The following is a 22,143-nucleotide window of genomic DNA, read 5'->3' on the forward strand; positions in this document are numbered from 1 at the left end:
TATTTTATAAATTTTATTTAATTTTATAAAGGATAAAATTTAAGATACGATGCAGTCCACTTTTCATTGATGCTGTCAATGACTCAATTGATTGGATCAACGGGAACCGATGATACAGTCGACGGATCAATAATTGTTTACTATTTATTTTTTTTATTTGATTCAATTAAAATTATTATCTAATTAGAAATCGAATCATCACTTACCCGACCAACTCGGTTCGGATTGACCCACTACAGAATTTTTTGGCCTTCTGTTGCCTTGCCTTTTAAATTAGAGGATAAAAAATTAAGAAAAGGTTCCTTTTCTCCATTATTTTGACTGCCTCTTTTTGCAATGTTTTCATGCAATCAATTTAACTTTTGCTCTTCTGTCTCATTTTAATAATTGTTTAAGATTTTTTATACAATAATTAAAAAATAATTAATATTATTTTTATAAAAAAAAACTAATAATTGATTTAAATATCCTTAAATATAAAAAAATATTAAAAAGAGATAAATATATTAAAAAATAATAATAAATAAAAATAAATTTTAAAAAAATAATTCATATTTTTTAATTTTTTAAAATTATAAATAAAATGAGATAAAATAATTTTTCTAAATCATATAGTACGATGGGGATAGAGGGAGTAATTTAGGAGATATTGTTACCATCTTTCACAAAGAAATAGAAAAAAAAATATTATTATTTTATTTTTATATGTCATTTAAGATTTTTATATGGTGATTAAAAAATAATTAAATTATTTAAATTATAATAAAATTAAATTATTTTTTATTTCACCTAATTAAGAGAGAAAAGAGATGTGATAAAATGAAATATAGAAAATTATAATAATAATTATTATGTTTAATAAAAAATAAAGTAAAATTAAAAAAAATTAATTAATGCATTCAAACAAAATAACTTTTAAAAAACGATAAATAAAAGTAGACGAATGTAATATCTTTTTAATATATTTTTTAAATATTATTAAATTGTCATATTTTAAATATATGTAATAATTCTAACAAATTCTAGTCCTCAATTAGATGGGATGAATATTAGAGAAGGAGCGGGAAAAAAGCTAATATCATTATGCATTCATTTTGCCATTACTAAAATATTGGCATATGAATCCATCTATTAATTAATTATTTGAAAACAAAAATCTTGATTTTCATCAGAAGAGTTTAATTGAAATGAATTTTTAAGAAAATTAATTTGTTCGGAATACTTTTTTAAAATCATATAATTAATTTGAATTCTATTGTTTGAAATAATTAATAAGTGACATGAATGTATTTATTTTCATATTTTATCTTTATTTTTAAAGAAATAAATATAATTTAAATATAAGTATTTTAGATATTTAGTAAAAAAAATTATTAAATGAATTGAATTCTAGTAAAATTATGTTATTTTTTATATGAATTTATTTCTTTTTAAAATAATTTATTTTTTAATTAAAAAAATAAATTTTAATATTTTAAAATTTTTAAATAAAAAAATTAAGTAAATTAAATTCTTTAAACCTATTCATTTAAGGGGGAAAAAATCTTCTATCTAAGACGATATAAGTACTCAAAAGCAATACAAAGAATAAAATTAAATATGTAATTTAGAGAAAATCCGGAATGCTAAATTGTGATAGGCCGCACAAAAGCAAACAAGATATTAAGGAGCGGTGGTTATGAAATGACCGAAGTGGAAAGTGCAGAATTGAGAGTGGGAATGACAACGGCTGCACAAGGATCGCTTCTCCAGTCTTTGTCCAACAAAAATTCGGGGTGACGGGACTTTTTCATTGAGAGGGAGGCGAGCGAGTTTTCCTGAAGGAATTTTTTTTTTTTAATATATAATATAAATTCATTTATTAAAAAAATATAATTAGGTGTTATACATTATTTTACCAATATGTTTATTTTTTAAAATTATATTATTTAAATATATAAATATATAAAAATAAATTATTTTTTAATAAAAAATAATAATATATTATTATATGAAATGAGTTATAAAAATTTGAGGCAAAAAGACCATAATACTAAACCAAGAGGTTTTACCTAAAGAATATGCCAATAGTTAAACAAGAAAAAAAGAACATACCACATTTGCAAAATTCCACGTGTCATAATTAGAAATACCAGTGTAGTCAAAAGCGCAAAAAAAATGTAAGAAAAAATTATTTTTAATGATTCTCATGTGTACGTATTTGGAAAGTAAAGGATAATACAAATGATAGGAAATTTATTTTAATAAAATTCTTTTTAAATTATCAATTTTGAGAAAGATGTTCTTATTAGAGTTATATACGAACAATAAAGAAGAGTTAACCCCCGATTCGCATTATTATGCCCGATAAAAGAAATGAGGTAAGCTCCAACAGAAAAATATTAAAAGGAAAAAATACTTCGAAGATGCACCTACTTCTATGCAATAGTAGGTAATTCTTGATAATATCAAGCTAGAGCAACTTGTTTTTGTTGAACACCTCAATTAAAAAAAAAAAAAATTGCTTTTACATATGCAAAGTGCAGCGCATTTAGTGAAGCAAAAGCATTTTGCCCTCAAAGAGCAAAAAGGTTTAACTTCATGGCCAACATTGAAAGATGTTCGAAATTGATTTGAATGAAGATATTAATGGAAATGCATCTTATTTTAGGGATGAGGATGAAAGGATTGAAGACTTTAATGGGAAATCCAATAAATATCTCTAGGTTATGACTATGAATTTGAATGCTAAAAACTTTTGGATATTTGATTATTTCTTAAGAGTTTAAATTTTATACAGATGATTGTATTTTCTTTGCATAATATATTATTAATTAATTTTTAAATAATTTCGTGCCTCCTTCTTTAATCCAAAAATAAAAATGCACTTAGTCTAAAATGGTTAAACTTCTCAGAATATGATAGCAAAAGTTCTCCAAAATGGTTCCAATGGTGAGATTTCGAGTTTGAGTCCCAATCAAAACCAAATAGATTTAAAAGGAATAAAAAAAGAAAAAGAAAATCATGTTTGCCACTCAAGCACAATCGCAGAAACAAACAACAGGATCTACTCTGGTTGATCTTATCAAGAGTTTTATATAGCATATTTGCCTTGAATAAGCAATCAAATTTTGCTAAAATCTACATGGAAAAGAAAATAATTATTAAAAGACATTGCAAAGTTTACACTAGAAACTGTGAATACCATAAATGATATACATTCTGCAAATATCACATGAGTGTAAGAAGCAATATAGAGAGTGGAACAAAGTGTGTTCTTAAAATAAATTATTTACAAATGGCACAGAGCTAGTATGGATTCAATTCCATGAATGGATAAACATGCTTGGCTAAATTTTGGAAAGCATCAAGTGAAGCAACTGTTATTATATAATCTAGTATCTACCACAAAATTGAAATTACTCTGTGAACTTGTCTGTATCACGGACAAGCTTCATTGAGGGAAGCACAATAGCAGCCACTGGATTGTTCTCTAGTCCACCACCTTCATCGATAATCAACCTAAGACCTTCAATATGAAGTTTCCCATGATGACCGCTAACCACGATAGTTGGCTTCTCAGTTAATTCCTGTTAAGCATCAGACACCAAAATCTACACTTCAGTTTCACATCAGAAGGATGGCTATAATATACATGTAACGCCACCAAAGTACACAGATTAAAATCTCAGAAGAGTAACATTGTCTCAAAGTAGAGAGCAGTTTTAACAGAAGGAAACGAGCAATCACCTTTGGGATATCCCACACATTTTTCCTCCCACTGAGAGCCTCTACCTTGGGCACCCTGGTATCCTTGGCCTTCAAAAGTTTCAGTTGTTCTTCAACATTTTTCCCTTTCTCTAAACCAGCATGCACAGCAATCAATTTACAGGGTTTAACTCCTCCTTCATTCTCTATACATACATTTTCCTGCAAACAAAAAAGAGAAAAATTTGCATATTACCAACCAATTTTTTCTATTTCTCTTTTGCAGTTCATATCATTTCATAACCGCAGTCATTTGCTCATCATTGAACAGAGTTCTAGAAGATAAGAAACATCAAAAGAAACAAGCCTTGCCTCTTCATGGACCCAAACCATATCAGCCAGAAACTTCTTGTGCTCATCAGGAACCACCTGCATTAAATCTGCAGCAAAAATTATTACTCAATAAAAAATTTAACACAACAGAAGCACAGTACTAATTTAAAAAAAAATTCCATCTCAATTTTGAACAGGAAGGATCTAGCTATTGTCTATTATTTCTACTTCATACTAAAACACTGTTGAATAGGGGAAAAAAAGGAAATAAAACAGCTTCGAACACAATATGCTAGAATCAAAATTGATAAACCAAGAAATAAACTAATACATCAAACACCAAATTCCATCAGAAAAAAAGATCAACAATAAAATAATGAACTAGAAACCACAAGTTCAAACACAAGAATCTACTTCATATAGAAAGCCCAAGACAAATACAGTCCCTAATTGATTGCTGAAATTCACACCAATTAATCTCTATAGTCCATTTTCCATAACAAATCCAAAAAAAAACCCAAGAATCCACTGCCCATATAATAATAACTGAAAGATTCAATTTGCCATCAGAAATCAAGCAAAAGCACTCACATACCAGCAGACCCATGAGGGACTCCATAGGACTCAAATGTGGGTCCAGCATCATAAATAGAACCCTTATACTCAGTCCCTTTAGCAGCATTGAACCGAACTTTAATAGTCCCAGCCCACCTCCTCCCCTGCAGATACATATTCTCGTACCCAAGTCCTTTATACCAACCTTCTCGCTCCTCGTTCTGTTCGTACTCCTTCCATCCCTCCTTAAACGATACCCCGTTTCCGGGCTCCGGCAAAACCCCCAAAAAAGCCGCAAAAGCAAGGTCGTGATTGCCACAGAGAAACACATGCTTTTGATTTGGATAGGCCAAGGGCAAATCAATCAAGAAATCTATGACTTTCTTGGTATCTGGACCTCGGTCACAGTAATCACCCAGAAAGATGATCAAAGCAGAGCCAAAATCTTCGGGGTTGATTACGGTTTGGAGATTGGACCAGAGGTTTTGGAGCTTGGCGAAGTAGCCATGGATGTCACCTATGCATATCACGACTCTGAGTTTGGCGGTGATACTGCTGGTGGAGTTTGGGTCTGCCATTTCTATGCATATATAGCTTTAGTTTCTGTGGAGGAAGACGATTAGCTAACAACAGTGGCTGCTGGCGGTCACGGCTGGAACCTGGAAAACAATTAGATTTTAATAATTTATTATTATTTTATCACGTCATATATAAAAATATTAAAAATTAAATTATATTATATATTTATACAAAATTATATTATTATAAATACATTTTACACCGCCCCATTCCACCAGGCGATTTGAGATTGGGAACCCACGCATTGCTTTTACGGGTGTAAAATTATATTATTATATTATATTATAAATAAAATTTATTAAATTTAATTTTAAATTAATTTTTTATTATTATTTAATTAATATATTTAAAAAAAATAATTTTCTCATTTACAGTTTTAACAATAATATTAAATAAGTTCTAAAACGTTATACGAACATGAAAAATTGGACATCATAATCCATTTGCTATGCTTAATAGGGTAAATAGGAGGATAAATGCAGAAGATCTAAATTCTTTTTTGTAAGGAATATGTGACTCTTGAGGCTTTTTTTTTTATATACAATTAGTAATGGTAGATTTATAACTGAAAAAATAACATAGCCCTTATGAAATTAAAAGTGGATAAATCTGAAAAGGAAAAAAATGGTTATTTTCTGTTGTATTTAAAGACCCAAGACTGATCCATTTAGTGGTACCTTTATCTCGTTTGGAAGTTAATGAACTTGATTCCATATCCGAACACAAAGAAGAAGACGAGAACCCAGCCCATATGAGCCACGCCAACAGCTGAAAGGAACTCGTGATGACGTAATATGTGATAAATAATATTTTTATATAAATAATATTATAAAAAAATAATATAAATAAATTTTAAATATTATATTTAATTATAAAATATTTTAATTTTTAAAAATTAAAATTAAAAAAATAATAATTTAAATTATAAATGTTAAAATAGAATTATAAATAATAATGATAATTAAAAGAGAAATAAAAAAATTAAATAATAATTAATACTTATAAAATAATATAAATAATTTTTAAATATTACACATAATTATAAAATATCTTAATTTTTAAAAATTAAATTTTAAAGGAAATAATAATTTAAATAATAAATATTAAGAGAATATTATAAATAACAATGATAATTAGAAGAGAAATAAAAAAAATAAATAATAATTAGTAAAAACATGAATATTTATTATTGATTATAAAATTATATATTAATAATCAATTTTCTTTAAATTGATGGTCATTAATGATTTATTATTATTATTATTATTATTATTATTATTATTATTATTAAGCATAGAGGATAATATGTGATAAATAATATTTTTTTTATAAATAAATTTATAAAAAAAATAATATAAATAAATTTTAAATGTTACATCTAATCATAAAAAGTTTTAATTTTTAAAAATTAAATTTTGAAGAAAATAATAATTTAAATTATAAATGTTAAGGTATTTTTGTAAATAATAATGATAATTAAAAGAAAATTAAAAAATTAACTAATAATTAATTTTTATGAAATAATATGAATATTTTTAAATATTATATTTAATTACAAAATATCTTAATTTTTAAAAAATTAAATTTTAAAGAAAATAATAATTTAAATCATAAATATTAAGATAGTATAATAAATAATAATAATAATAATAATTAAAAGAGAAATAAAAAAATTAAATAATAATTAATATAAAAAAAAATAATTATATAAAGTAACACATGATAATTTTTTCAAAGAAAATGCAACGTGTCATTTATTTGAAAACACCTCCTAGCTTTATATAGATTAGCAATTGCAGGTTATAAACCGAAGAAATAATATAACTCTCATGGAATTAAAAGTGAATAAATTTAAAAAGGTAAAAAATGGTCACTTCCTGTTGTATTTGAAGACTCAAGACGAGTCCATTTAGTGCTGAAGCTAGTCTATCTTTATCTCCTTTGGAAGTTAATGGACTTGATTCCATATACGAACACAAAGAAGAAGACGAGAACCCTGCCCATATGAGCCACACCAACCACTGGAAGGAACTCATGATCATCACTTACCCAACCAACTCGATTCGGATTGAGTTTAATAACACTAATGGACCCATTACAAAATTTTTTGCCCTTCTGTTGCCTTGCCTCTTAACTTCGAAGACAAAAAGTTAAGGAGAAGATTTCTTTTTCCCAGTTTTGTTAGTGCCTCTTTTTTATGTATATTCTTTTTTTTGCTTGCAAAATAGTGCATTAAACAAACGAATAAGAATCAAAGTACAAAATAGACCTAAGCTTGTCAGGAATCGAAGCTAACCAATTTGAAGACAATGTGCTTATCATGACCAAGGAAAACAACACATTATAGAAGTGAAGAAGAAGAGATTTAATAGATAACACAAAATAGCTCTAATCTCCCACCATCCAATATCATCCAAATTAGACGTTGTTCCGAATACAGAAGAAGAATCCATCTCAAAGATAATCGAAATTGCGCCAAGGGATCAAGCAAACTGTAAAGCTTGAAGAAGAGCTTTTGCCTCACCCACAAGAGAAGAAGCAACCTGAGTAAGACATACTTGACCATCCAAAAGTTTTCCTTCATGATTTCTAAGGACAACAGCAATGGTAGCAATGGTTGCACAAGATGCAGCATCTCTTCAAGCCACATCACTATTCAGCTCAAGAGTTCCAATTGGCGGAGGAGACCACATCGAACTCATAGTAAAATCATGCAAGGAGGAAGTGTTATGATCTCCCCTAGTAACCAATCTAGATAACTCAAAGAAAGAATTGGAAATATGTCCAGCAGCTGCTACTGGATTCAGATCAATATGATCAAACATAGCGAGGTTCCTCTTTTTCCAAATGATCCAACAAGAAATAGGTAAAAAGCAAAAGCACAGCTGGTCCTCACAGAATTCATTCACAACGGCTAACCACCATGACGATGAAGAGCCAAAACCAACTGGATTAGGCTTATAAGTGTTAGGGCTCACAAAGCTTGTCGCCCTAGCATGATTACACCAAAAGAGTCTGATATTAGATAGAAATCTATATCCAAACTTAACTGAATAATTACCTGAATGATCAAAGTGCCATACAATAGAATCTTCGTTTCCCAAAGGAGTAATAGGAATAGCTTTGATTGCTGTAGCAATAACTGGATCAAAAATAATATCAATAAGATTAGTTTTCCATTGCAACAAATCATGATCGATTAGATCTACCACTAAATAAACATGAAGTGGCTACTGTAAGGGTCAGGATACCCTGAAGCCTTCAATGCTTGCAATCCAAGGATCAAACCAAATAAGAGTTTGAGTGCCATCCCCAATATTGTGTCTGTAACCCTCTTTAATAACATCTTCACCGGCCAAAAGGCTTTGCCAAATCCATAAGCTTCTTCTGGGGGTACCTAAAGCTTGCAAGAAAGATCAATGAGGAAAATGCAAACCCTTAAGAACACAAGCCCATGTATAATTAAGGTTGTGAATGAGCCTCTAGCATTGCTTGGCTAAGCAAGCCAAATTGAAGAGCTAAATATCTCGAAAACCCAAACCACCACAAGCCTTAGGAAGAGAGTCCTTTTTCCAACTAATCCACTACACTTTTTTCTCCTTATCCTTTCTCCCACACCAAAAATTAGAGAGGATATTGTTCAACTAGCGAAAGAACCCCTTAGGTTACTTAAGAATAGCCATAGAATTTGTAGGTATAGCACTTAAAACTGACTTGATGAGCACCTCCCTGCCTGCTTGAGATAACGACATCTGCTTCTAGGATTGCGTCTTAGCTATAAGTTTCTCCTTAATAAAGTCAAGAGCTTGAACTTTAGATTGTCCCCACCAAGAAGGTAAGCCAAGATATTTATCTCCCAGATTCATTTCCTTCATATTAAGCAAAGATAAAATTCTATGCTTCATTTGGAAAGGCATGTGCCTGCTGAAGAAAATAGTAGATTTATGGAAATTCACCTGTTGGCCAGAAGCTTCCATATTTATTCAAAACAGACAAAAAAATTGAAGCTTCTTGAAGAAAACATAAACGATATACATTCTGCAAATATCACATGAGTGCAAGAAGCAATATGGAGATTGGAACAAACTGAGTTCATAGTTATTGCATACTCATCAAATAAATTATATAAAAATAGCACAGAATTAGTATGGATTAAATTCCATGAAAGGATAAATATGCTTGGCCAAATTTTGGAAAGTATCAAGTGAAGACACTGTTATTATATGATCTACCACAAAATTTAAGTTACTTTGTGAACTTGTCCGTATCACGGACAAGCTTCATTGAGGGAAGCACAATAGCAGCCACTGGATTGTTCTCTAGTCCACCACCTTCATCGATAATCAACCTAAGACCTTCAATATGAAGTTTCCCATGATGACCGCTAACCACGATAGTTGGCTTCTCAGTTAATTCCTGTTAAGCATCAGACACCAAAATCTACACTTCAGTTTCACATTAGAACGATGGCTATTATATACATTTAAAGCCACCAAAGTTATCAGAAGAGAAGCATTGTCTCAAAGTAGAAAGGAGTTTTAACAGAAGGCAAGGAGCAATCACCTTTGGGATATCCCACACATTTTTCCTCCCACTAAGAGCCTCTACCTTAGGCACTCTGATGTCCTTGGCCTTCAAAAGTTTCAGCTGTTCTTCAATATTTTTCCCATTCTCTAAACCAGCATGCACAGCAATCAATTTACAGGGTTTAACTCCTCCTTCATTCTGTATACATACATTTTCCTGCCAAAAAAAAATTGCATATTACCAACACCAGCTACTCTTCAGCATTTGTTCGTAGAATGCAAATGAAGTCGCAGAAGAATTAGAAATCACTGATCAAGGAAACACAGAGAACACAAAGAAACCAATTGTTTCTATTTCTCTTTTGCAATTTGTATCATATCATAACAGCAGTCATTTGCTCATCATTGAACAAAGTTCTAGAAGATAAGAAACATCAAAAGAAACAAGCCTTGCCTCTTCATGGACCCAAACCATATCAGCCAGAAACTTCTTGTGCTCATCAGGAACCGCCTGCATTAAATCTGAGGCAAAAATTATTCATTCAATACAAAATTTAACTCAACAGAAGCACAGTACTAACTACAAAAAATTCCATCTCAATTTTGAAAAGGCAAGTGAAAATAATTCCAATTTTATACAAGAACCAGTTATTGTCTATTATTTCTACTTCATACTAAAACACAGTTGAATTGGAAAAAAAAAACAAAAGAAATAAAACTGTTTCGAACACAATTTTCTAACATCAAAATTGATAAGCCAAGAAATAAACTAATACATCAAACATCAAATTCCACCTGAAAAAAAAAAAAAAAAGAGACCAACAATAAAATAATGAACTAGAAACCACACGTTCAAACACAATAACCTACTTCATATAGAAAGCCAAAGACATATACAGTTCCTAATTGATTGCTGAAATTCACACCAACTAATCTCTAGAGTCCATTTGCCATAACAAATCCAAAAAACCCCAAGAATCCACTGCCCATATAATAACTGGAAGACTCAATTTACCATCAGAAATCAAGCAAAAGCACTCACATACCAGCAGACCCATGAGGGACTCCATAGGACTCAAATGTAGGTCCAGCATCATAAACAGAAACCTTATACTCTGTCCCTTTAACATCGAACCGAACTTTAACAGTCCCAGCCCACATCCTCCCCTGCAGAAACATATTCTCGTACCCAAGTCCCTTATACCAACCTTCTCGCTCCTCGTTCTGTTCGTACTCCTTCCATCCCTCCTTAAACGACACTCCGTCGGGCTCCGGCAAAACCCCCAAAAAAGCCGCAAAAGCAAGGTCGTGATTGCCAGAGAGAAACACATGTTTTTGATTTGGATAGGCCAAGGGCAAATCAATCAAGAAATCTACGACTTTCTTGGTATCTGGACCTCTGTCACAGTAATCACCCAGAAAGATGACCAAAGCGGAGCTAAAATCTTCTGGGTTGATTACGGTTTGGAGATTGGACCAGAGGTTTTGGAGCTTGGCGAAGTAGCCATGGATGTCACCTATGCATATCACGACTCTGGGTTTGGCGGTGATACTGCTGGTGGAGTTTGGGTCTGCCATTTCTATGCATATATAGGTTTAGTTTCTGTGGAGGAAGACAATTAACTGACAACAGAGGGCGGCAGAGGCTGTTGGTGGTCATGGTTGGAACCTGGAAGACGATTAGATTTTAATAATTTATCATTATTATTTTATTACGTCATATATAAAAATATATATAATTTTATAAAATTATATTATTATAAAATAATTTAATTAAATTAATATCATTATTTTTTCAATTATATGTTATTATTTATTTGACAAATCATAAAATACATTTGACACCGCCCCATTCTACCAAGCGATTGGGATTTGGGAACCCTTGCATTGAAACGTTTTACAAACATGGAAAATTGAACATCAGAACCCATTTGTTGTACTTAATAGGGTAAATATAAGGGAGAAATGCAGAAAATCTAAATTCTTTTTTGTAAGGAATATGTGATTCTTGAGGCTATATTTTATATACAATTAGCAATTGCAGGTTTACAACTAAAGAAATAACATAGCTCTTGTGAAATTAAAAGTGGATAAATGTGAAAAGAAAAAAAATGATTATTTTATTTGAAGAACCAAGACTAGTCCATTTAGTGCAGAAGCTATTTTATCTTATCTCCTTTGGAAGTTAATGAACTTGATGCCATATGCGAACACAAAGAAAAAGACGAGAACCCAGCCAATATGAGCCACAGCAACAGCTGGAAGGAACTTATGATCAAAGCCCAAGCTTTCTTTTAGATATACCTTCAAGGGTACATTACCAGCCCCAGGTATTTCCAGAAGAACATTCTTGTCACCCACTTGAGATGCCACAAGCCCATATATTGTCCAGGCAACTGGAGTAGCCCAGTAGTACCATCTCCACCATATAGGTATTTGCTGTCAGAAATTAGAAAATTATGTGAGTTTTCTTGAGCAAATTAACAGTTCAATGTACTGGAAATGGAATGAGAAAGAAATAAACATTGGGAGTATGAAAATTGGAAATACAATGTAAGGCATCACTTACAATCCTGGGAATGAGAAAACCAGAGAACAAGTTCCAGAAAGATAAGAAGAAGGACATGACAATAGCCGCAATTTGGTGATTCGGAGTCAATGCAACAACCATCATCCCATACAATGTGAAGTAAATGAAGCCCGTTGTTATGAAGTAGATGAACCAAAAGAACTTTCCAGCCTTCCACTCGAAGCCAATCATGGTATAAAGGATAAAACCGTAGATGATTGATTGAATTGTAACATAAATTGCCTCTATTGCCACCTGCAGGAATAGAAGTTTGTTTCTTATACAAATGGTTGATAGTTAAACATTGCATATGTTAAAAATATGATTAGGTCTTTATAAAATTTTTTGGACACTTGAACAAAAGTTTCCAATAACTTTCTTTACAACTGTGCTTCACTAAAAGTTCTTCAATCATTTTCAGTTTAAGTACCATAGTAAGTAGAAAGAGAGATTTATTTTACCTGAGCCAATGCGTAAGGCAGTGCGGAATACATTCCAGCTGCTCTTTCACGGTAGAAAACTGTTCTTTCAATTGCAACAATGGGTTGCACTGAAGAAGTATTGGTTGCACCAAGGAAAAATATTGCAGTATACATGGCTCCCAAAAGATTCATTAGATCCTGTTGTTTGGTACTGTCAACAGAAAAATTTTCACTTAATCTTATGGCACTACAATTGAGCAATTTCTTAAATGATTCTTTTTTCTTTTAAAAAGATACAGAGCCACTTCCACTCTATACTTGTATGGGGTAATAATTTTCCAAATATGTAGGAACATTTAAAACACACTTTAATGTGCAATGGCAATTCTAAAATGACATAAAGAAGAATTAAAGGCTTACGTCTTTTGCCCTTCGTTCCAAAAGATGAGACCAAACAGAACCCCTATGACTATTGTCAGGAAGAAACGGATGGCATTATATCGAGGGTTTCTCCAGTAAGACCAATGTTGTTTCCAAAAACATGCCTGGCACTGAACAAGGAAAGGTTGTGAGTATTTGGATGGGAAGTAGAGATCCTTTGAGCCTGGCACTGGAGTGCTAAGTTCTTTGATAAGATCCTGATTCCTCCTAAAAGTGTTCCAAGAACAGACAAGAAATAAATAAAATTAAACATTTTTAGCCATTTACTCTAAAAAAATTAAGGTGTTATATCAGGCTTACTGATAGAGCGAGGAGTTGACATAAATTTCCGCAAAATCCACGTTCAGTTGTGTCTCGATTGAAGAAGTACTGATATCAAGCATCCATGTTGCAGGGTTATATCCATCCTTGATCTTAGGAACTCCAGGGACAGCCTGTATCAAGTTATGAATATCAGTCAATATACTGCAAATCTTTGAAGCGGAAAACTAGCTAGCCTATATGATTGTTGGTTTCAAAGCCATGAATTGATCAAGATCTGCAAATGCAGAGGTAATGATTACTTGTAAATACATTAGTCAATACACTAACTCCACTCTTTGATGCTAAATGAAATTAAAGATGAAAACAAAGAAAGGGATAAACTCACCTCGAAATATTCTATGAGCTTGTTAGAATGGTGGCCAAGGGGTCCAGCATAAATGATTTGACCACCTCTTTTCATCAAAACTAGCTGCAAGCAGCAAAATATAGTGGGAATGCCTTAAAAATAGACACAGATGCATAAACATTAGCAAACAAGAAGAAAATTTAAGAAATTGATATATACCTCATCAAAAGCCTCAAAAATGTCAATGCTTGGCTGGTGAATTGTGCATACAACAGTTCTCCCTGTATCCACAGTGTTTCTCACAGTACGCATAACAATGGCAGCAGCTCTGGCATCAAGGCCAGAAGTTGGCTCATCCATGAAGATGATGGAGGGATTAGCAACCAACTCTACAGCTATTGTCAACCTCTTCCTTTGTTCTGTTGATAGACCATCTACTCCTGGAAGTCCAACTAGAGCATCTCTTATCGGATTTAGCTCAACTAACTCCACAACTTCTTCGACGAACATCTATATAAATTACATTGGACTCATTAGACAACTATTTCAATGGTAGAATTAATTAATTTAGAATTAAATGTTAGGAGATGTTGCATGCCTTTCTTGTTTTTGTTTCTACATCTTTAGAAAGGCGAAGCCAGGCAGAATATAAGAGAGATTCGTAAACAGTAACATGTGGTGAATGAATGTCATTTTGTTCACAATAACCACTGACACGAGCAAATGTTGCTTGGTTCTTTGGGTAACCAGCGATGGTAATACTTCCTTCAATGTACCCACTTGTCTTTCTTCCAGCTAAGACATCCATCAACGTAGTCTTCCCAGCACCACTCACACCCACTAGTGCTGTTAATATACCTGGTCTGAAGGCACCACTAGCATCTCGTAGCAATTGAAGTCGCTTCTCTTGAACTCCTTCATTCTTCATTTCCTGTTAGGTAAAAGAAACTTTCATCTAAATGTTTGCTCAGAAGAATGACAACTATTTGGCCCCTGATGCTTAAGAATGTAAACAAAACTTAATTTGTTTCTAACTTTGAAGCAGTTCTGAGCTATTCAACTCATTCAAACACAAAGAACACTTCCACTTGCTCCAATAGAAATAGGAAAAGAAAAATCATACACATGAGAACACAACAAGTGTGATTTGGAAACAGCCTCTGGGACCTCCCAATCTATCATGAGATTTTTAGAGCAAAAAGTGTATTAGGACAGGAAAACAAAATCCTATATATAATGTGTGTACGTAATAAAAATAAAACATTATCTTATGTGAGACTGTATTTCAAATAATGCACACAACTGCTCAACATTGATAGTAAAAGCTGATAGATATGTTTCCTGATGAAATAAGGAAAACTGTTCTGAAACAAAAAGTTATATGCAAACATCAGGGAATAACACATTTGAAAAGGATTGACTTACAGTAGGCATATCCACATAGTAGTTAACATGGTTGAAAGCAAGTGATAGGGGCTGGAAGGGCAAAACCATTCCTCTTCTGGATGAACTACCGACAGCACCAACGCCTGAAGAATTTCTAGCTGCCATATCAATACCTGTAATTTTTCATTAAAACTTTAGGCATGAATCTCTTTCTAATGCTAACATATAAACTTGTTCATTAGGATATGTTGTGATAATTTGGAAGATTTTCTTCACATACACACCAATATGTTTATATGTTTAGGATTTAGGGTCTAGAGTACAGGGTTAGGGTTCTTAGGGTTTTGGGTGATATATGCTAGTTCCTTATTCCATTTTGCATAATTTAATAAAAGCCAAAGATCATGGACATGTGGCTGGAAGAAGTTTATGATATCCTGTTGATATGGGTCTTGTGTAATTATAACTTAAGCTCAAGCACGGATATTTTAGCGTTCGTGAATTGTGCCAGTGTGAACATATTCAGCAATCATGTTATATGAGAAGGACGAAAAAGGGGTTGAAGGATGCTGCAAAATAGAAGAGGTTTAAATAAAGACTTAACCTTCTGTCCGATGTTTTCCAGTTTGTGACTTCTCCTTGTTATCTTCATCGATAATAATGACAGTTTTTGAATCGCTCAGTGCTGAAATTAAATTGAATTTCCGAATTTGAGGTTTCTCAACCTTATTTCATTTTCATACAAAAAACCTTTGAATAGGTATGAGCTGACTTACGATTTAAGTAACTCAATGCGGCAATAAATAAAATGTTGTACAGAAGCGAAAACGCAAATAGTGCTCCAATGCAAATCCAAAACCAGTAGTCATCAGTAAAAAAGCCTCTAGACTTCAAAAGGACTTTACCAACTGTAGGTGCATCAATCCTGGGATCTGGATTGGGCTGGCATTAGGCAACAATTAGCAACATATAACAAAAAATTAATCGTCATCTAACTAGAATTTGGGTTGCATATGAATGTGCCTTTCCTTAATTGAACAAGAATATATATTAAAGGCAATCAAAGTGTGAAGAAATCATACTGCGCTCCATCTTTTATCTAGGAATTCATTCATGACAACGGCATTCTGTCCATACATCATAGGAGAAGCATAATAGCCCCAAATCATCCAGGGTGCAATATCATCTGCAATCATAACGAAGAGAGATACAATATCATTGATTTACAAAGATCTCAAAGATGCACAATTTTTGTTAAATTAGTATCATCATTAATTGAGGGTGGCTTTGGTGTAACCATAAAGTTACTCCATTTGTGTTACGGGCAAAAGCCACGAAAATATTCTCTCTGCAAAACAAGGTAAGTCTGCGTTCATCAACTGAGCCCACAAGTGAGGGATGCTTTGGTCACCGATCATTAGGAATGTCAGGTTTTTATATTAATGCCTTGATTTAACCATAAAGTTCAATATTGATGAGTAGTCAACTACTTACTTTTGGCAACAATGAATCCTCCAAGCACGAAAACCAAAAGCAAGGTGAAGCTACCAAGTGTGTTTGCCACAACTTGTGTTCTTCCAATCGCAGCAATGAAACGAAAGAGGGAAAGAGCCATCTGATGTATACCAAAAAATGCCAGGAACTGTCTGAAGAATCTGAAGAAATAATGAAAATGTTGTTGCCAAAAGTTATAGCAACATTAAGAGAGACTGAATTTCAGTCATCTTTAAATCCAGAGCAGAAAAATGTAAATTGGAAGTTCAACATATAAATGAGTTGTCCACCGAAGCCGCAAAAGAGAAAGGAAACAAGTTGCCAACCTAAGCAGTGGACAAACAATTCACAAAAGCAGCTAGAAAGTTTGAAACCTTTGAGAACAAATAGAATAAAAATATCTTATTAATAAAAAAAATTATATATATATATATATAAGCAGTGGACAAACAATTCACAAAAGCAGCTAGAAAGTTTGAAACCTTCGAGAACATTTACCTTCTAGCACCAGGAGCAAAACCAATTGTATAGTATGTTAGTACAATCCATATCGCTGATTCCAGGAATGATAAGGGCATTCTAAGGACCCATATAGGTAAGCCAAAGGCCCATGCAGGATAGAACAAGAAGTCCCTCTGTTTGAAGAAGACAGGAAGCCTGAAAACTGTCAATGCAAGTTCTGCCATCCCATTAAACATTACATTGATTAGGCTGAAAAACATCGCTCCAAAGAATTTTTGTCCATCTGCAACAGTACCCACTTCCATTTTTGTCCTCAGGAACACTGTAAAACCAATTACTGACATGATTGTTATCTGGGTTGTTTTGAATATATACACAAAGGAGTTTCGCTTCATCAGCAGCCACTCTCTTGAGAAGCATGCTCTGAACAGTTCCCAATATGAAATGCCAAACTTGTCCGTTACCAGTGCAGCACGATGAGCTCTTGATTTATCATAAGGAACGCTAAGATCTGATGCAAGTTGTTGGCCAATGCGGAAAGAGCCGAAGCCCTGCACAAATTCAGGAACTGAGATAAATCTATAAGGTTGATCCTTTTTGTTCCAATATTGTTCTTGGTCCTTCTTGGAAGTTACTTCTTGCAGAAAGTCAGCAACTCCTTTCCTTTCAGGGCACTTGAAACCCATGTATTCAAAGAATTCAAGGACATTTTCACGTGGACCTTGATAGACAATCTGACCTTCTGAAAGTAGGATAATATCATCAAAGAGTTCAAAGGTCTCCGGTGCTGGCTGCAGGAGAGAAATGATCATGGTTATATCCATAATATGAACCATTTGCCTCATGAACCTACATATCTGAAAAGTGGTGGAACTGTCCAATCCTGTTGATATTTCATCCATTAAAAGGACCTTTGCTGGACCCACCAGCATTTCTCCTGTAAGTTCACATAGCAACTATTAGAATGGTTCTCAAGCTGCCAAAAACTGTAAGAAACGCCATTAAAATGATGGCAAGTCAAAAGAACAGAAGGCCAAGAAAAAAGTTTCAGAAGTGTTAGACGAGTTCTAGCATAGATAACCAGTAACATTGACATTTAGCAAGACATTTGTCCAGAAAGAAATAAACAGGCGAAAGGAGTGATAACAACAACTAACTGAAAACAATCGTTATCATAATAGTTTGGCTTCTTCTGTTTCTCAGCAACTGGTTATATTAGACCAACAACGGTATTGCTCGAGTATAATTATTCACATCAGAAGACTTGAGGAGGATTTATTTCCTATGCTTAATTACCCTTTTCTGATAAAAACATACCATTTGTCACACGTTAATTACCCTTTTCTGATAAAAACATACCAGTGGTCACACGCTTCTTTTCTCCCCCAGAAATACCTCTACGCATCTCATTCCCAACAATAATATCCGCACAAATATCCAATCCAAGTATCTATTGGAGATTCAAGAGGAATTAGTCTTTGAAGCTCAGCATAAAAGGATAAGAAAAAGGAGATGGATGCACCAACATGAAATGCAGAAAACAAACCTTGAGAACGTAATCAGTAACCAAACTAGTTTTTTGGCCTGACACTGCTGTGGCTTTCATGAATGCATCAATCTCAGGATCTGGCTTAATTCCTGCATCCTTCTCTCTTCTCGAAAGTTCTACCAGCATTTCATATCTTGTGCCCACACCCAAGCAGCGTCCAGAGAAATCAAATGTTTCTCTCACTGTCATCTCTCCATTGTGAAGATCATGTTGACTAATATAAGCACAAGTTCTCTGAGGAACAAACTCATGCAATTCGTGACCACAATAGGTGATTTTCCCAGTTTTCTGTTCACAAAATTATCCAGATATCAAATAAATTTACAATGCAAATATAACCGGTCATGCAAACAGGAGATGTACCCTTAGATCCGTATCAAGTTTTCCAGCAAGTGCCTGCAACAATGTTGTTTTCCCTGCACCTGGAGGACCAAGTAGCAGGGTCATCCTGAAAATTACCACATTGAGCAATAATTAAAGCAAAGGCTTCTATAAGAATTTAAAAAAAAAAAAAAAAGAAAAAAGCTACCCTTTTCATACAAATAGACAAAAAAAAATCAACATTTTCAATCAATTAACATGCAAACATGATTAAAATCAATATTTTTCAGTCTTGAAAAAATGTGAACTAGAAAATATGCATAGTGTCCTAAAGATACCTCGATGGTCTGGCAATTCCACTGATATCTTGAAGAATTTGGATTTTTCTCTTCTTTGATGGAGCAAGTCGAATCAATCGAAAAATGTTCTATTGTAGATGAGAAATAAAAATAGATAAACAGAATCAATGACCATTTAAACTCAATAATTTCAAATGATTAAATGTTGTATCAAATTAATCAACATGTTAACTGCAGGATCATTTGATACCCATGACGAACTTATTGAAAACAATAAAATTCACCATCCAGAAAAAAAAAAATCAAATTTAGATATTTTTAGAAAAAACATCTTCACTAAAATAAAAAATAAAAAAAAACTAAATAATTTTAAAAAAAATAGTCCTAAATATCATTAAAAATTCACAATTCTGACAAACCTAAAGCTTAATTTTTCCTTTTTTTTTTTTCTTCAACAGCATATAAAAAGGGTCATATAAAAGTACAAATCAAAACGAAAAATAAAAATTGAAAAGAAAAGCACCTCTATTGTGTTTAGAGTAGCATTAAGCAGAGTAGGAAGAGCTCTGCTCCCTATATGCACTTCTCCTTCCACTGATAAGTGCTCAAACCGGACTTCAACCTTTGGGATCTGAATCCTGACCCTGAAACAACCATTAAGCAAAATAAAAATTCTCAAAATACACAAATTCGACTTTCAAGCTTTTTTTTTAAATAAAAAAGGAAAAATATATAAAAATATATTAAAAACTGACCCATCAATTGTACCAAAAGAAAAACTGACCTATCAATTCTGTCCCTAAGTCTCGTAAGAAACTTCTCGCTATCATCCTCAGCATCCTTGAATATGCTCTCCATCAACTGTTTCTTATCCTGCATTCTAAGATTCCTTACATCCACCTCACTTTGAATAACTTTTCCATTATCAAGCACCTGTCTCAGCATCCCCTTCCTCATCCGCTCAAATGACGGCAACCTCTCGATGGCGGCCCATCGGAGCTCCTCCTCGTCCTCTTCCCGCCTCATACTCTGGTTAAAAACGTCCGGCTGAGTCCAGCTCCGGCGGCTGCCAAAGCTCCGCCTGCTTCCTGTCGATGATCTGGCCAAATCATCTCCAGCTATAGCCGACGCCATTGCTGGTGCCACAGTCTATTTCCTTCCTTTTTTTTTTTTGGTAAAACTAGCTCGCTAAATCCGTCAAGTCTGAACTACTTAACATCACTCTTCATGTTTGGAGGCTAAACAGAATGACTCACGATCCGAACAAAACTCGACGAGACCTTAACATGTCTTCTCGGCGACGGCCACCGGCGCAAGGCAAGGAAAGCACGATGCGACTCTCCACGTTATATGATATTAATGTGAGTCAAAAGCAAAGCGAAGCGAAACGAGAAGCAGATAAGAGAAGGAGAAGAGAGTAAAATAAAATTTGTGAACGTGGAGAAGAGAGTGCGACAAGCTCTTTAAAACTTTGAATATGGAAAGCAAGAAAACTGAGATTTCATGGTTTGGTGGCCGTCTGGGTCTCTCGATAAGAAGGTGAAAGTTGGTTACGTATGTTTAATGCTCTTTAAGAAATTATTTATTTATTTATTTATTATTATCATTATTATTTCCGGTTCACTCACAGTTAGATTTTTTACTATTCATGACCTGTACAAGTGGCAGCAGCGGCCGCAGCCTCATCCTGTAAGAGTTGTACGGAATATTTTTAGAAGGGAGCATTTAATGTGAAACATTGAAATTGTAACGATAAATATTTATATCGAATTTTATAAAATATTAATTAAAAAATATATATATAACATATAAATTTATATATAAATATTTAATTTAATTATTGATAATCTTATTTTTATTTTTTTTAATTGTAAAAAAATAACTTTTTAGATATAATAGTTATAGTCTCTATAAATTTAAAATTTAAGATCACTTATTTTATTATTAAATTAAATATGACGCTCAATGAAATGAATCATTGAATGATCCATCACTTTCTTTCGTTACATTTTTAAATAAAGATAATATTTAATCATGCGAAGAGTTAAATCAGAATAAAATAAGGCCATCTAAGTGATGCGCTTCTAGTAGTTGTATCTTATTAGCTGATTTTTTAATTTCATTAATCCACAATTAAAATTGAAATTTTTTTTAAGAAGGATTTGATATTTATAATAATTTTATATTTTTATTAAAATTAAAATGTTATGATAAATTTATTTTTATATTATTAACAATTTTAATTTTCACTCTGATTAAGAATTTGTAAAAAAAATTAAGTATTTAAATATATTTTAAAAGCATAATTTTATTAATAAATTTATGATAATTGGGTGTATATTTTATAATATGAAAAAGCAAAACTCAGCGATCTTATTAGCATCCTCTGTTTCGATTTATAAGATCTAATGCATTGTTGTTAAGGTAATAGTATTTTGTTGAGGGAATTAACGATCAAAATATATTTAATAAAATTTCTTAATTTGTTTTATTATAAAATAGCTTATAAAATAAAAGATAAAATTTTTTATTTTCCAAATATATTAAAAAAATTATACACTTTACACTCTTGAAATTTCAGTTATTTTTTAAAATATGAAATATAAATTTCATGGATAAATGAGAGAAGAAATATGTGCCTCAAATATATGAAATAATTTCTGCTAAGTTGAAACATCCATTTTGCATAACATAGGAAGAAGGCGCATGTAACAAACTCATCGACGGAAATATCTCTCTCTTGTTTACCTAGAGAGAGAATATCTTCTCTTTTGATTTTGATCTATTGTCCTCTTGGGTTTTCGCCAAGCGTCTCCAGTGGCCCTCTCCTGCCCTCTGGATAGAGGAGGGATGGTTTCTCCGACTGGGTAATGGGTCCCCCTCCCCTTCCTGGTTTGGTTTGTTTATAGT

The 22,143-nt window shown here is 32.6% G+C and overlaps 3 protein-coding genes across 5 annotated transcripts; all 3 read right to left on the bottom strand.

Moving 5' to 3' along the window:
* Nucleotides 1–3,108: 3,108 nt before the first annotated feature.
* LOC110648140 (tyrosine-protein phosphatase RLPH2) lies at nucleotides 3,109–5,248 on the bottom strand. The gene is made up of 4 exons (XM_021802265.2): nucleotides 4,616–5,248; nucleotides 4,060–4,127; nucleotides 3,730–3,909; nucleotides 3,109–3,569 (listed from the first exon to the last, which is right to left on the bottom strand). Exons 1-4 carry the CDS (start codon nucleotides 5,151–5,153, stop codon nucleotides 3,399–3,401), a joined length of 957 nt encoding a protein of 318 aa, XP_021657957.2. The 5' UTR covers nucleotides 5,154–5,248; the 3' UTR covers nucleotides 3,109–3,398.
* A 2,520-nt stretch (nucleotides 5,249–7,768) lies between these two features.
* Nucleotides 7,769–11,362, bottom strand: LOC110648139 (tyrosine-protein phosphatase RLPH2). 3 transcript variants are annotated; one of them, XM_021802262.2, is made up of 4 exons: nucleotides 10,727–11,362; nucleotides 10,135–10,202; nucleotides 9,718–9,897; nucleotides 7,769–9,110 (listed from the first exon to the last, which is right to left on the bottom strand). In XM_021802262.2, exons 1-4 carry the CDS (start codon nucleotides 11,256–11,258, stop codon nucleotides 8,913–8,915), a joined length of 978 nt encoding a protein of 325 aa, XP_021657954.2. In that variant the 5' UTR covers nucleotides 11,259–11,362; the 3' UTR covers nucleotides 7,769–8,912. The 3 variants fall into 3 exon arrangements, with proteins under 3 accessions (XP_021657954.2, XP_057999602.1, XP_021657955.2); XM_058143619.1 differs by having other exon boundaries at nucleotides 7,769–9,075; nucleotides 10,727–11,360; XM_021802263.2 differs by lacking the exon at nucleotides 7,769–9,110 and adding an exon at nucleotides 9,231–9,570 and having other exon boundaries at nucleotides 10,727–11,358.
* A 415-nt stretch (nucleotides 11,363–11,777) lies between these two features.
* Nucleotides 11,778–20,764, bottom strand: LOC110648137 (ABC transporter G family member 39). The gene is made up of 20 exons (XM_021802261.2): nucleotides 20,018–20,764; nucleotides 19,757–19,877; nucleotides 19,273–19,361; nucleotides 18,977–19,061; nucleotides 18,611–18,901; nucleotides 18,424–18,514; nucleotides 17,101–18,001; nucleotides 16,603–16,763; nucleotides 16,191–16,294; nucleotides 15,885–16,050; nucleotides 15,713–15,793; nucleotides 15,148–15,281; nucleotides 14,321–14,653; nucleotides 13,942–14,232; nucleotides 13,762–13,845; nucleotides 13,413–13,546; nucleotides 13,092–13,319; nucleotides 12,711–12,882; nucleotides 12,250–12,504; nucleotides 11,778–12,119 (listed from the first exon to the last, which is right to left on the bottom strand). The coding sequence occupies exons 1-20, from the start codon at nucleotides 20,365–20,367 to the stop codon at nucleotides 11,850–11,852; spliced, it is 4,341 nt and encodes a 1,446-aa protein (XP_021657953.2). The 5' UTR covers nucleotides 20,368–20,764; the 3' UTR covers nucleotides 11,778–11,849.
* Nucleotides 20,765–22,143: the final 1,379 nt, after the last annotated feature.

Source organism: Hevea brasiliensis, chromosome 3, assembly GCF_030052815.1.
Source record: "Hevea brasiliensis isolate MT/VB/25A 57/8 chromosome 3, ASM3005281v1, whole genome shotgun sequence".
NCBI classification, from domain to species: domain Eukaryota; kingdom Viridiplantae; phylum Streptophyta; class Magnoliopsida; order Malpighiales; family Euphorbiaceae; genus Hevea; species Hevea brasiliensis.